Source organism: Phaethon lepturus, unplaced genomic scaffold, assembly GCF_000687285.1.
Source record: "Phaethon lepturus isolate BGI_N335 unplaced genomic scaffold, ASM68728v1 scaffold31973, whole genome shotgun sequence".
Classification (NCBI taxonomy): domain Eukaryota; kingdom Metazoa; phylum Chordata; class Aves; order Phaethontiformes; family Phaethontidae; genus Phaethon; species Phaethon lepturus.
The window spans coordinates 9123-23483 of record NW_010531715.1 but is presented as its reverse complement, the minus strand read 5'-3'; the positions used below and the strand labels follow the sequence as shown (position 1 = coordinate 23483).

General features: G+C 35.4%; 1 protein-coding gene across 1 annotated transcript; it reads left to right on the top strand.

Moving 5' to 3' along the window:
- Window positions 1–64: 64 nt before the first annotated feature.
- On the top strand, window positions 65–14060 carry LOC104615854 (tyrosine-protein phosphatase non-receptor type 3-like; the record flags this gene model as incomplete). The annotated part of the gene is made up of 4 exons (XM_010284651.1): window positions 65–193; window positions 8496–8641; window positions 9323–9458; window positions 13377–14060. Coding segments are annotated over 4 exons (489 nt in total), but the record flags the coding sequence as incomplete, so codon positions are not given.
- Window positions 14061–14361: the final 301 nt, after the last annotated feature.

Below are 14361 nucleotides of genomic sequence, written 5' to 3'. Positions count from 1 at the left end.
CCTAGTGTTTCTGTGATTCTGTGAAATGTGTAAAGTCTTGATGTGTGCTTAATTTTCTTTACAGACCAAATGTCATCAGTATTGGCCTGATCCACCAGATGTAATGGAATATGGCAGCTTTCGTGTCAGATGCCACTCTGAAGATTGTACCATTGCTTATGTTGTTAGAGAAATGGTGATTACAAATGTTGAGGTAAGTGCCCGTTATCTTTAATTATCCCCAAGCAAGCTGAATGAATATATGTATATATGGGTAGATACAGACTCTGTGTCTGAGCATGTAATTTCTGTGAATACACATGTGTGTAAATATATATATACACAGACATATTTATAAAACAAATATGTATATACTATACGAATCAACATAGTATGATTATTTCTTTAGAGCTTCTTCAAAAACATACTTTTTGAAGTTCTATAATACATCAATTCATTATGACACAGGTACCGTAATAAGCTTCATAAAAAAAGCTTAGTGCTTTTCTGTAAACAATTTTGCAGTTACTGACTCCTCACAAGTATTTAAATTTTCAATGAGAGTCTTTTCTAAGTAACTGTGCTCTTTCAAGGACGAAATATGGGTCACTTGGTTAATGGCACATGTAACTAGAACAGCTAACAAAGTGAATTGTAACAGTGTGATTTTGAGAGAAGATACAGGATCTCACCAGCTTCTTTTCATCATCTTTAGTCATATTTTTAAGAGGAAAATATCCTTATATATCTCAATTGAAATGTGCTCAATTTATGTAAGGTACTTATGTTCCTTAGCTGTTAATACTTTATGCTAATGGCAGGGTTATAAAGAAAAAAGGATGTTAAATATATGGAATACTTCTTGCATATCAGCTTGTGTTGTGAAATCTGTGTTCAGATTACATCTAGACTTCCCACAACCTGAATAGAGGGTATGACGTTTGGCTTTTGTTTGTAAGTTGTCCTACATTTCTTAGCCATTTCCCTCTTCATCTCCTTTCCAAAATTCTATGCTCACAAGTATTTTATAAAAAGATGAAGGGTTTGTGCTATCATAAGATACGTGTGTAAGAAATCACTGTGTACTGACCAAATGCTAATTTACAGTTCCAATACTAGTCAATATTTTAAACTTCTGTATAATTAATTAGATTTTACTTTTACTAGAATTGCTAGTAGTAAGAAAAAGGGAGTATCTGTTTTAAAGTGTAACGTTTCATTGATGTTCCTACAGCAAGATGATCAATCCTTTAGTCTCATAAATTTGTAACTGAATCTATCACTTGATAGTGCATCCAAATTTGTTTTAATGTGATTAAGATTTCCTTTGTAGTCATAAACATGTGAGATGCCAGTACTTAAAGGTTTTTCAGTTAAGATGGTTTACAGTGTTTCAGTTTCTAGCTATGAGAAACCACCCAGGCAGAGAGAAGCATGATTTTTGGTTCTGTTTTTCAGACAATTAATCTGTAAATGATAAAGCTGAATGTCAGCACAGAAGAAATTAACCTCATTAAAGCAGTACTGCAGAGTATATGTAGATAACCTTAGTCCCAGTCACTTAAATTAATTGATTGCCAATTAACTGTGGTTAGCTAATGCTTCTTGTAAAATTCAGTTTACTCTGTTCAAATACTTGTTCTTTTTCTTGCTTAGTGTTATCAAACTGATACATACTTTTGAGTAAATTCACCAGTGACTGTATTTAGTATGTGTTTTCACTTCAGGTGACTATTTACTAGCATGTGATAAGTCAAAATCCTGATAAGAACGGGGCAAGCAATTTTTTTTTTTTAAATACATGTTAATTCTTTTTGAAATAAAGGTTGTGTGAGAATATAGTGTGCTGTTGTAGACATGTTAACAGATGTGAAAGTTAGAAGGATCTTCAGCTGCATAAGTTGTCTCGTGACAAATCTCAGTTGAGGATATTGTTTCTAATGCAAAAGTGTATGCCTGCATAGATTTCATCTAGGTTAGACAAAAGCATGCTAAAGCTAGTCCTAGGTGGATGTGTGTTTGTTGTGGTGAGGAGAAGGTTTTTTTTGAGGGGTTTTTAATTTTTTTTTTTTTCACTAAAGGCAAGTTTGTACACTTAAATGAAGAGCTACAGTCAAAAGAACATTCAACATTGAGCTATCTCATACAGCAAAAATATGACCCTAATAATTGATAGCTCTCTGCATTTGGCCTTTCAGGTGGAAATAAAAAACCTTCTATCTTGTTAAAACATAGAGAAAGGACTCTGAAACACTGAAGTATCTCCTAGTTATATGTACTACCTCTCACAGATATTGTTGTTCTGTTCTTTGAAGAATATATAAAAAGTCATCTGAATTTGAACCAAGGTTTTATTATTCCCTGAGCTAATGTGAGCATCATTGAACTGGTCTTTATGAAGACAGGTAGCTTTTAATAGTAAGATAGATAAAGCTTCAAAACTCACAGGAGACTTGATTTCTGTCGGAAAGGCATATTTGTGAAAGAGTTTCCTGTGAATTAAGTTGCACAGATTTAAAATCTGCCTTTAGGGAAAAGAGCTCAAAAGAGTAGTTTATGAAATGATACCCTTGGCCTTTTGTTCATGTATATTCAGAAGACTTGAGAAACAAGAAACTTTTTAGGTTTTTTCTGATGCAGTTTAACTGTGTGCTGCTTTGCCTGTAATTGAAGATCAGCAAACTAGAATTACAAACCAATATTTGTAACCTTTCAAAGCCTCATGAAATGAAATAAGGATTAATTTCCTGCCTTTTCTTTTCAAGACCAACATTGAAAGCTATCCTGTAGCAAAATAAAAGAAGAGCAAATAAAGTTTGTTTTTTGAGGTTGTGGGTTGGACTTTTAGTTAATTTTTTTAAAAAGCTTCAGAACACTTTGGAGACCAGAACAAACAGACCAAAGGAAAGAAATGGTGTAGTGTGAGTCCAAAATTCATCACATGGTACAGTATTTTGTGAAACAAGATAAATATTTCTTTTTAATCACTGAAAAAATAGCATGGGAAGCCTGAAGCAAGCTTTCATTCGATTCCCTTTAAGATAATTGCCCTGCAACGTATCATTACAGATTAAATCTCTCCAATTTTATTCAGATGGTTTCCCATTTTTCCTTGCCTTTAAAGAAGCTTTTTTCTTGATTTCAGTTTAAGTGTCACTAGAACACAGCCGTGGAACTTAGCAAGGCTGTGGAGATGATACTTGCTTATTATTCATGTAACTCTGAAGAACAGTAATTTTGCAAGTTTTGGGGTTTTCGTTCTGCCACATCTTATGTTAGTTGTTGCCACACCTAGTTAGTCGTTTCTGAAGTGTCCTGTCATTCTCCCACCTGATTTCTTTTATTAAATAAAATAAACCATTCAAACAAAAAGAAAAAAAATTCATGATGTTTAAAAATTGTTTGCATTTCATCCTTTAAAGACAAGTTATACCATTGCTATAATGAATGAGGAGTGAGCACAAGAGAGCACTTACCCCTTGTAAACAACGCAGGTCAAGGTAGTTAATTAAGACAATTCCTTGTGTCATAATGTGGACTGTTTAGCACGAATGTGCAGACAATGACACTGGAAGTAGAGAGATTTGGGGAGAGAAGCTTCTTTTAAATTTTAAGGCTATCACATTCCATGGATGTCAGAATGATGGAAAGGATGGTTTGGAGACAAAGAAAATAAATTGATGCAGCAATTCAAACAAATTAAAAATTAAGCATAAATTATTTTACTAAGGAAGGGTATTGCTGTTTGCTGAAGGGAGGTAAAATTGCAAGTTGAAGAATGACTGGTATCTTTCTGTTTATGAGTGACCAGCATGTAGGCTTTCCAGTGACTGTGTTAAATTCGTATTAGATGAAACAAAAGCAGCAACATAAATGACTATACTGCTAGCACTTTCAGCTATAAACAGCTGAACATAGAATCTCTGTAATTTTTACACGTCTTAATTGTTTGGGCTCAGACTTCCCATGCCATTTGAAGATTGCCAGATACATGTTATGCAACAGTTTGTGGGAGGAAATGTTGAGTTTGCTCATGTTGAAGATTCTCAGACTGGTTCACTGAAACTTTTGCTTCTGCACGTTAAACAAGACCTTGTATTTTCTCTTTCCAAAGAAGTCTGTATAAATTTGACCATGTCATAATTGTCTTGAACAGACCTGTCGCACTGCAGAGGTATTTTAAAGGCTTCTCTGAAAAGTATCTGCACTGAAAATGTTCTGTTTTGTCAAGTACTCCTAGCAGAAGAAAACGAGTCGGTTTTGAATACTAAAGAGCTAAAGAACAAAGGTAGATTAAAAGTTTTATAGCAAGGGTGTACAGGAGCATAATGAGGTGGGAACAGTGCTGCAATGAAATGCTAAATGCCACTGCCGAAGTATCTGCTCTTCAGAAACTAGGCTTTAACCCTGATCACTGAGTCTCAGCTTTCAAGTTATATTTGTGAAGCCCACTAGCGAAGAGCTTACCTTTTCCTGCTTAGAAGATAAAAGGACCATTTCAAGGTTAATGTAGTTCTACATGGTGAAATTTCTTTTCTTTGTTTTTTTTTTTTTAATTGAAGATTATATTATAACCTAGACCAAAAGGCACATTAAATGAAAAGGTGAAATGCAAGATAAATTGCTTGGATTTTAAGAAAAGTCAAAATTAAGGTTGACCTTACAAGCCTAAATTTCCTTCTTTCTATATAATATTATCATTCTAAGCTATATCTGTTGTTTTTCTGAGGAACACCCTATTCTTTTATTAATCAGGGAGAGTCATTTTAGGAGAATGAAACAAGGAAGCCCACCTTTTGGTGTAAATATAATAAGCAATTCTGAAAATTGCAGAAAGATGAAGAATGGATATTTTTGTGGCTGAAGGTCTTTACAGTGAGGTTGTTTTTCAAGTGTTACAGCAGACGTTTAAGGCACTACCTCTGACAGCCCTTAACTTTGTCAGGAGTTGCAATCCCAATGGCTGACTTATTAGAAAAGGATCACGTGTTTTCACCCTGAGGAAAATCCAGGATGCTAGCTTAACCACAATGAAGTTGCATTTGCAGTAAGATGTTGTGCACTTGCATAGGAGGGGTAGGTACAGGTACATCTCTGGGGTGTTTTTTTTTTTTTTTTTTTTTTGCTGACATCTAACCATTATGTGAAGGACAGTAACAGATAACTTGGGACAGATATGATGTCTTAGACCTCTGTAATTGCTTGCCAAGTAAATGTGTGTCAACACTGTGAAGCAGCTAAATGTTGGCCAAATGGATGATGATAATCTGGGCAAATTACTTAATCCAGAAGTGTCAATGGAGTCTGAGAGTTGTTTGGATTCATTTTTTTGAATCCACCGTTAAGCTGATTTGTGTAAATACCAAATACATAAATTCAATTGAAATCAGTCCATGTGAGTGCAAAAACTATTAAATATGTTTGGAACAACAATATGTATAATGTCGGGTTAGGCAAAGATAGAAAGATAGCAACCAAGTCGTGAGCAACTCTTGTCATTTCACTTTCTGTAAGTCTAGGTTTATAAAAAAGTATTAATAAAGTCAAGATTTTATAAAGAGAAATTCTACATTTATCAGTCAGTAGGATGCTACAATAATGACTGTCATGGAAAAATCTCACTGCAAAAAAAAAAAATTTTGTGGAAACTATTTAAGATGACTTGCAGAGAATAATGGTTTGGACAGCAACTTGAGTATAATGAGAAGCTACCTGTTTATTTTCCCTTACCAGGTTTGTACAAAAAAGCAGGCTCTGGCAGAAACAGTCTGTTTAAAAAATAAGTATTCTTAATAGGACATGTACAGTGGGGCTAACTATGAGCCCAATAATTATAATTCTAGAACTTTTTTTCATGTATGAGTGCTAGATTTTACTGTCATGATCTTTTAGTGCAAGTTAGTTCCATGTGTGATGGTATTTGGCTGACATTTTTCTGAATTTAAAGGCTGACTTTCATTATGAATGTAAAGACTTGAAGATTTTATATTTAAAAAACCAAACCACTAAATATCTTAAAAAAAATGTGGACTTCATTAGAGTATTGATTTTATGTCTTCTGCATGAGATATAAAAGTATTAGAATTGAAAAAACTAGTTCTAACATATGTGAATAGAACTACTGTTTTACAATATGTTTAAGGTATTAATAAAAAATGAGGTATTTTAAAATACTGGTGCATTTTGAAAAGCGAGTGATGTAATGGTCAAGTTTTAACAATTTGAATCACCTCAGAAAAGCCCAACCAAAAGAATCAAAGCTGATATATCAAAACACAGATAACTAGAAAACTATACGGAAGCTTGAGGCATACCTGACATAATTAACAAACAGGTCTGTTGGTCTCTAGGGATGAATAGGGCACGTAATAGAAAATGAAGATGTTCACACCAAAAGAAGCAGCTCCGAGGGCTAACAGCATGCTCTTTACTCAAAATAAGTCTTGTGTAACATGCTTGTTGCACTTGTCTGTGAAGTATTTAAAAAAAAAATATGCAACTCGCTGTATTTGAGCCTGGATTACTGGTAAATAAAAACTAAGTTAACTGCATTCTCTTTTCTGAGCTTGTAAAATGTTTTTTCATGCTACAGATTAGTGTCAGTGGTTCTCAACTGTGCCACTGGCACTTATCCATGACACATGGCTTGAAGTTCTTGATGCACATGGACAGTGACTGGATACTCACTCTTGGATAATTTTAGAATGAATCAAGTCTTTGTTTCACCTGAATGCTGTAATTCAAATGTCTCTGATTTAAGAGAATCAGCTCAAACTGTTACATGTAATTGCTGCTTTATCTCATTTCCCTTTTGAAGAGGTTCTGATAAAGCATGCGCAAATTTGCAAAAGAGGACTTTTTAATGACATGTTCTTGTCATGCTTTTGTATTTTTTCAATCTGTGGCATTTCAGAAAAATTTGAAGTGTAATCATTTGATCAAGCTCACCTACATAGTGGCAGCAAAGCTGAGTAGAAAAAGGCCATGCTTTTTCTTGGAGAGATCCCAGTCACTGTGGGGTCTTTTGATGACCTGTATGATAGATCCCAATGCAATTTGTATTACAGCGAGCTTGGTCATTAACGCTAGATTACATTGTCCACTTGGGCCTTATGCTAGACCTTTAAATTGTGATCGCTCAGGCTCTGCTTTTAAGAAGCAAAGTCTGAGCTGTGTTGTTTATCTTCATCTTCCTGGAGGCAACTGTAAATTTCTGCAATTACTTTGACTGGAATAAATGCATTTCCTAGGACTCTACTTGGTACATAGGCAGTAGTTATTCTGTCTTCTATATCTTACTAGCCTGCTCCCTGGGAGTGGAACCACTTCAACTGGAAGAGGAAAGCAAACAGTTGAAGGCATTTAAAACAGGTCATGTATTTCAGTAGCTGTGCATTTAAGAGAAAAGGAAAAAAACCTTTTAAAGTCACTAGCATCATGAAAATGTTCTTGCGTGGACCACTAGGGAGAGGCCAGCTTTTAGACTACTACAGTGATAAAGGAAAGGTTTATTTCAGTAGGGTGTCAAATGTTAAGTCTAGTAATGAACATGGATAAAATGCAGCTGACAGTTTAACTGTTGCTAAACATGCAGAAGAAATAAAGGAACATGAAGACTTGTCTCAATTTGTAGAGTGACGTCCTCGTTGCATGATGCTGCAGAACTCAGGAGTATCTTAGGTTTTTTTCCTTCCCACCCTAATCATTAGTTGCCTCTGTAACATAGCAGTTGAGCTCAATCTGAATACAAAGATGATTGAGTGATTTCATAATCAAAGTTAACAAAAAGCTAAACTGAAAGAACTTCTGTAAAATCAGGTTTTTAGGTATAATTGAATGAAAAAAAGGAAGAGCTCTTTATACAACAGAATCTTTTAACAAATTATATTGCTTCCATACAGAAAAATATCCTTCTGTGGTTCATACAGAAGTCATTACTATATGTACAATGAACACGTATGTATGAACAACATATATATTTTCTAACAGAAACCAGACTTAGCAAAAGTTGTAGGCAACTTTATAACTGAATCTCTAAGTACACACAGACATACCGATTTAGAATAGATCTTGTGTAGCCCCAGACCCCAGTTATTTTGATATTGTTCTTAATAGTCCTTCTGCTGTTTTCAGCTGTTTCTTCTAACCTGTTCTAAACTATTATATAGTTCTATTACACATAAGTATTGTAGCATTTTTCCTCAGGTGAATCATTGGTGTCAAGGTATAATAGGTCTAGAGTCAATAAATTCAAAACATTAAAATCTGTTTAGATCACAGAAGATTAACTTGGTACCTCATATATTTAGAAAATGTTATGCCTTTTGCCTGCTTTCTAAGGATTACATGTTCATACTTCATTCTGAATTTTAAAAAGACAAACATTTTCTGCATCATATGCATCTTACAGCATCTGCAGAATACACTTAACTGTGAAAAGTATGACTTGTACCTAGTAAACATCAGTACACAAGTCATAACACTGAACACTTTTTGAAAACTTTACTGTATTTTAGACAGAACAACAACACACCGTCACCCATCTCCAGTACGTTGCTTGGCCTGATCATGGTGTTCCTGATGACTCCATGGACTTCTTGGAGTTTGTGACCTGTATGAGGCCAAAGAGAGTAGAGAATGAGCCGGTCCTTGTTCACTGCAGGTACTTGTGTTTTAAAATTCTGATTAGAGCTTTGCTTCAGCCTTAGAATAAGAATTTGCTTTGAAAAGTTTGTCTGCAAGACAGGAGATTCCTTGAGTTAGACTAAAATGTTAAACTGCGATACCAGTGTTCACTGTTGACGACAGAGGCACTGGTGTTGTATCTAAAGGACGAGTTTCTTTTCTCTCCCTTTCTCCTGCAACCTTTTGGTGAAATGGCTTAGTCACATAATTATTGCAGAGCTGATAATCTGCAATGTAAGTTCGTCTCCATTTTCATCCTCTACCACTCTTGTAACCTCATTTTGAATGGTACTGCAAAGTTCTTTTTCTACTGTTCAAGTGCCTGTCAAAGAGCAGTCAATTAATGCTTACCTTTTTTAGTAAAAAATACCAAACCAGGACGTTTAGATTTGTAAGCAGTTATAGTTGTTAAAAATACATTTACTTTAAGTGAAGTTTTAGTTTTATTTATATAAAAATTCTTTTTTTTTTTTTTTAGTAATTGACATGAAATATCGCTGAAGTTGCTTTACAGATAGGCTTTGCACTCTTCTAATTTTATTAAGGTCTTCCTGTAATTTCTAAGGCTATTTAGAATGCTAGTATTAAGACTGTGATATGAATCTGGTGCATTGCAAAAACCTAATTTTATAGACCACTTCTCTGTTACATTTTGCAGCGCTGGAATCGGTCGCACTGGTGTATTGGTCACTATGGAAACAGCCATGTGCTTAATTGAAAGAAACCAACCTGTTTATCCGCTGGATATTGTACGAAAAATGCGAGACCAGCGAGCTATGATGGTGCAAACATCAGTAAGTCATGGAGAGGAAGCTTCATTTTCTGTACATATACTGTACTTGTCTGGTTTTAAAACAGAGCCAACATTTTTTAAATTATCTAGTTGTATAAGTCTTCGGTTGCCATTATATCTCATGCTTCCTACATTTTAGCATGACGTAGCATGGTGGCAAAGGCTGCTTTGCTTGTGTGGTGTGTATTTAACTTTTTTGTAAATATTTCTTACCTAGCCATTAAAAGGTGATTTCTGTATATTTAAATAGTTAGAATGCACAACGTCAGACTTGCACAAATCATCTGTTCGTGGTCCTTTGTCTAAATTCTCTGCAAGAAGCTAGAATATTTTTTTGCTCTTCATTATAGTACAGAGCCTTCTATGAAGTTATTAGACTGGAGGCAAAATTAAAGGTTTTGTGGTACGATTTGAAGAGAGGAAGCAGCTTTTCAAGAGGCCGTTTTAGGAGTAGAAATATATGTATTTTTTAAAATTGTGCCACTACTCCAGTTTGGAAAAACAAAAGGCAAGAATGAAATTCAGGAAAAGTTGGGTGGTATCAATAACTGAAATATGAAAGTAGAAGGTGATTTTAAGGTGAAAGTGGTTCAAAGACAATTTGAGGTCATGAGGGCAATTTTGTGTCAGCTTTGGAAATCATTATATTGATGTTAGAGACCAAGGATAAAGGGCGGGAGGTTCTACTTTTTTCAGTAGAGATTGTATGACAGAATATTAAGTGTGGGTTATCTCAGAGAGCTAAATGCCCTGCGACAAATGGAAGTAAAGGGATTTAGCCCCACAAAATCAACAGTTGAATTGGGCATTTCTGTCTCTCATCTTCAAAAGAAAATGCCTTGGTTTCCACTTGATCAAAGGAAGGAAGGAAATAGTTTGAGAAGACAAATTCTGTTTATTAACAGGTTAATGACTGCAGGAGCTAGCATTATGACTGACTAGATGGGGGAAAAGTCTGACATTATCAAAGGGTGGGAAAGTGTCAGGAATTACGGTTGCTTGTGTAATATTAGAGTGCTCTGTGAGCAGAGATTGTTCACGCATGCTGCTGGGACTCTTGTTCATTGCGAGGGCACTCTCTGGAAGTGCCTCGGGACTGTATGGTTGAGGAAGGAGTTGTCTGAATAGTCCTCTGCCTGTTCCTTGCGGAAATGGAAGCTGAGCTTATGATGAAGGATGTCATGAGATGAGAAGCACTAGCCTCAAGTTTAAGGAAGCTGAATGTTGATTTTCAGAGTTGTACCTGTCTCTGCCCCTCAGTTTCTAAAATGAGCTGAGCAAGTTCAGCCTTAAACTTTCTAGAAATGGTTGTCTTTTTGAGAATCAGACATGAGAACCTGAAGTAAACTTTAGCTTGCCAGAAGGCCGAATGCCTCCTGTTACATTAGCAGGAATTGTCTTTGCACTCTACAGTTTGATGTAACTGAAGAATATGGGGAATAGTGATAAATACACTGACAATCAGACCCTGAGCGTGGAAAACTGAGTATCTAAAATAGGATTCTTTGCTTGCTGTTCCACAGTTCACTGGCAGCACAATCAGGAGAGGAATGATCTGTATCAGCAATACTGTGAAACTAAATTCACTTGTTATTTCTGAAGTATGCAGATACTCATGAAAAGCCAATGAGCAGAATTGGCATACTGTGCCGTAAATGACACACAGAAGCAAGCACTCAACTGTGAGAAAACAGAATACCAAAGAGCCGCCTGTTAACATTTTGATCTATCCTGGGTGCTCTGTCGCATTCCCATGCCTGCATTCCAGCTAGCCCCACTGCTCATATTTGATATTCAGCTTAGGGCTTCTGGGAGAAGCTGTTAGGGATTGTTAAGTTGTAATAGAGGGATTGTTTAGTAGTAATAGCCTTGCCCAAAGCCTGTTCAGCTGCCCTGTGGGGATAGCGTGTGTGCTCCAGTTCCAAGATGATACACATAGCCAGATGCATGCTGTGAATTAATATCAGACAGGACATGCTCAGTAAGTATGGACTCATCAGAGCTATTAACTGGTCAGTTTAGTGTCTGCTGTTAATCATGTGAAAATGTAGTTTCTCAAAGACCTGTAATTTGGTCATCAGGAACAGCAAAATAAAAGCTTTGACCAAAGTAATAAAGCTACAACAAAATTTATGTAACTGTATGGACTTTCATTTTAAAATTAAAAAAGAAAAACTAACCACTATGTTCCATTAAAGAGAAGTTAGAGATATTAAACAATACAGAAAGCAGTGCTTTAGGACATACATAATAGAACTAGTTACCAGCTGAGTGCGCAGTAAGAATACATGCAACAGATAAGAGCAAAGAAAACAAGTAGTCAGAGTCTGAGTCAGAGGAAGCAATGCTGAAGTGCTCATTCTTCTTTGTTCAGTAACTTGATCACAGAATTTAACAGAAGTATTGAACAGAGCGCTAAATATCACACTTGGCTTGTTCAGTCAGTAGAAATATGCAAATGCCGATAACAATGAAGAGAAAAGTCATGGTAATTAAGAAATAAAGACAAAAGAACAGAGTGATATTGAAGGTGGGAGTAATTGACTGAAGGGTTGAAAGAAAAGGCAGGAAAATTGAGATGCAGAAAATTAATTTCCATCCCCCGGTTTTCCTTAAGTTTTTCTGTACTTATTGCAGGCTGTGGACAAGAATAACTTTCCTAACTACTAGTGTTTAAATGCAACCTAAGGTCCTTCACAGTCCAAGTGTTATCTTTTAGCCCTGTCCTTTGGGAGATATTGGGGGAATGTTTCCAGATGCTCCTGTGGAGTTGATGAGAGCTGACATACGAGGGCAGCAGGGAGAACATTCTAAAGATGTTAAAAAGGATTTAGAAAACGCGAAGCTGCACTTCTCTGAACATATGACATGGAGCTTTGGAGAAAGGTGTTCATTTTGGGGTTTTGACAATAGTGAAAAATACTTTCAGAGAAGAAGAGAGGTATGCTTTGATCTTTGTAACTTCTTTTAAATTTTCATTATCTTCTGTTCTCAGGATTGTGTTAGTCATATAAATTTATTCAGGCTATGTGGATTTTTAGTTCTGCACTAGTCCTGTTGCTAATGTCTCCTTATATCACTTTTCAGAAAGAAGCTCACAGGCTAAGTGCACATAACAAATAGATACATCACAAGATCATAGAAGTCTTTGTAATAGTGTAATTCAGAAAAGAAGCACTAATCTAATTTGTAAAGACGTAAGAACTAAATGAGCTCAAAATGTTGGGTGACAGAAGAATTAATGTGGCTGCTACTCTTCAAATATATTCATTCCAAAGTTTTTGATCCCGTTATGTTACCAAAGGAGGTGTGTGGTCTGATCACAAATTGAAAATAAAGTGATTCCATCTTCTGCAATAGTGTAGGTGGTTTTAAAACCAAAAAAAAAAAAAAAAAGAGAAGTTTTTAGCAAGGCATTTGGACCTATATATCCTTTACGGTAACTTTAAATGTGTTTTTGGTCCCGTAACTTCAATGTGCTCAGTAATATGTAACTGCAGGATTGGCAAGGTTAGAATACTTGTAATAATCAGATAACTACCAAAAAATAGATGAGATGTATAAAGAACATAAATAACTAGTTAAACTTAGTCAGAAGAATCATATACATTTGCATAGCTTTTACAAATAAATCGTATTACCTGAAATTTAAGCATGTGCTCTTTCATATTTGGGGATTGTGTTTCCATTGGTGTGAGACTTTTAATGCTTGTCCTTCAAAGAAGAGTAAATGTTACCTTTGTTTACTGTGACACAGCCAGGAGACTTGGATTTTCTCCTTCCATCTTTGTATGTCCTCTCCCGCCATTGACCAAGAGAAAAGGAAGCGGTGGGACTCTTAATCTTATTCAATACGACTGTATAATCATGAGTTTAACTAATCATCCTTAAATGTTTTTGTTTTTTCTTTCTTATACAGAGTCAGTACAAATTTGTTTGTGAAGCTATTCTTCGTGTTTACAAAGAAGGATTTGTTCGACCACTGGATTCCAGTTAGCACAGCAGTGAAGGATGAACTCTTTTTTTTCCCCAAAAAAGACTGCTCTTTAAATAAAGCAAGGGCTTATTTCTGAAAGCAACTAGAATGGACTAGAAGCCCATGAAAAGACAGATGAGCACATTTGAACTGTGGCACTTTAAATTTCTCAAGAAGATTGCGAAATCATGTACAGTATAACGAAGTCATGTAGATAAATATGAGAGCAATTGTGTGTAATATGTTTTATTCACATAGATGACCATAAACAATCATGGAAACCTTTAATACATATCTTTTACTGCCTTAAAACACCCTTCACTTTGGAAGTTACAAAGGTCCTTGTGTTTCCTTTGAAATAGCAAAAAAAAAAAAATCATAGCATTGAAATGAGTCTGCTTAAGAAGGTATTTAATATCATTGTATTGTATGAAAGCTTATTGAAGGTGAACATTTGTAACTGTCTTGTTGGGACACTAAATAATCATGGAAATGTAACCTTGACTTCTAAAAGGCTGACAAGGAGCTTTAAAGGCTAATGTATAACTACTGTACATTAAGAGCTGGAGAAATTAGGTATTCAGTTACCATAAATCTATTAGTATGCCAGCTATTATAATATGTTTCTTAGAAATCACATCTACTGTATGTGACGTGCAAAATAATGCTGCATTTATGCAGATGGTACAGTCTACACCTTCTGTTGATAAATTTTAATTGCAACTTGCCCTTTTAACAGTGACCTACTTCTTACATTTTTAGTTATTGTACTCCTTTTCGTCTGTTTCTGCTGTCTGTCTCCTTTATACTTGTTTTTCACTGCTGTTTCTATATGTGGACTGGAAATATTTTAACTTAAAATGAGGTTTCATTCTCTGTCGCCTTTGTTTCCATGTGTATTTATAAGTTCTCAGATGTAAATGTGGAT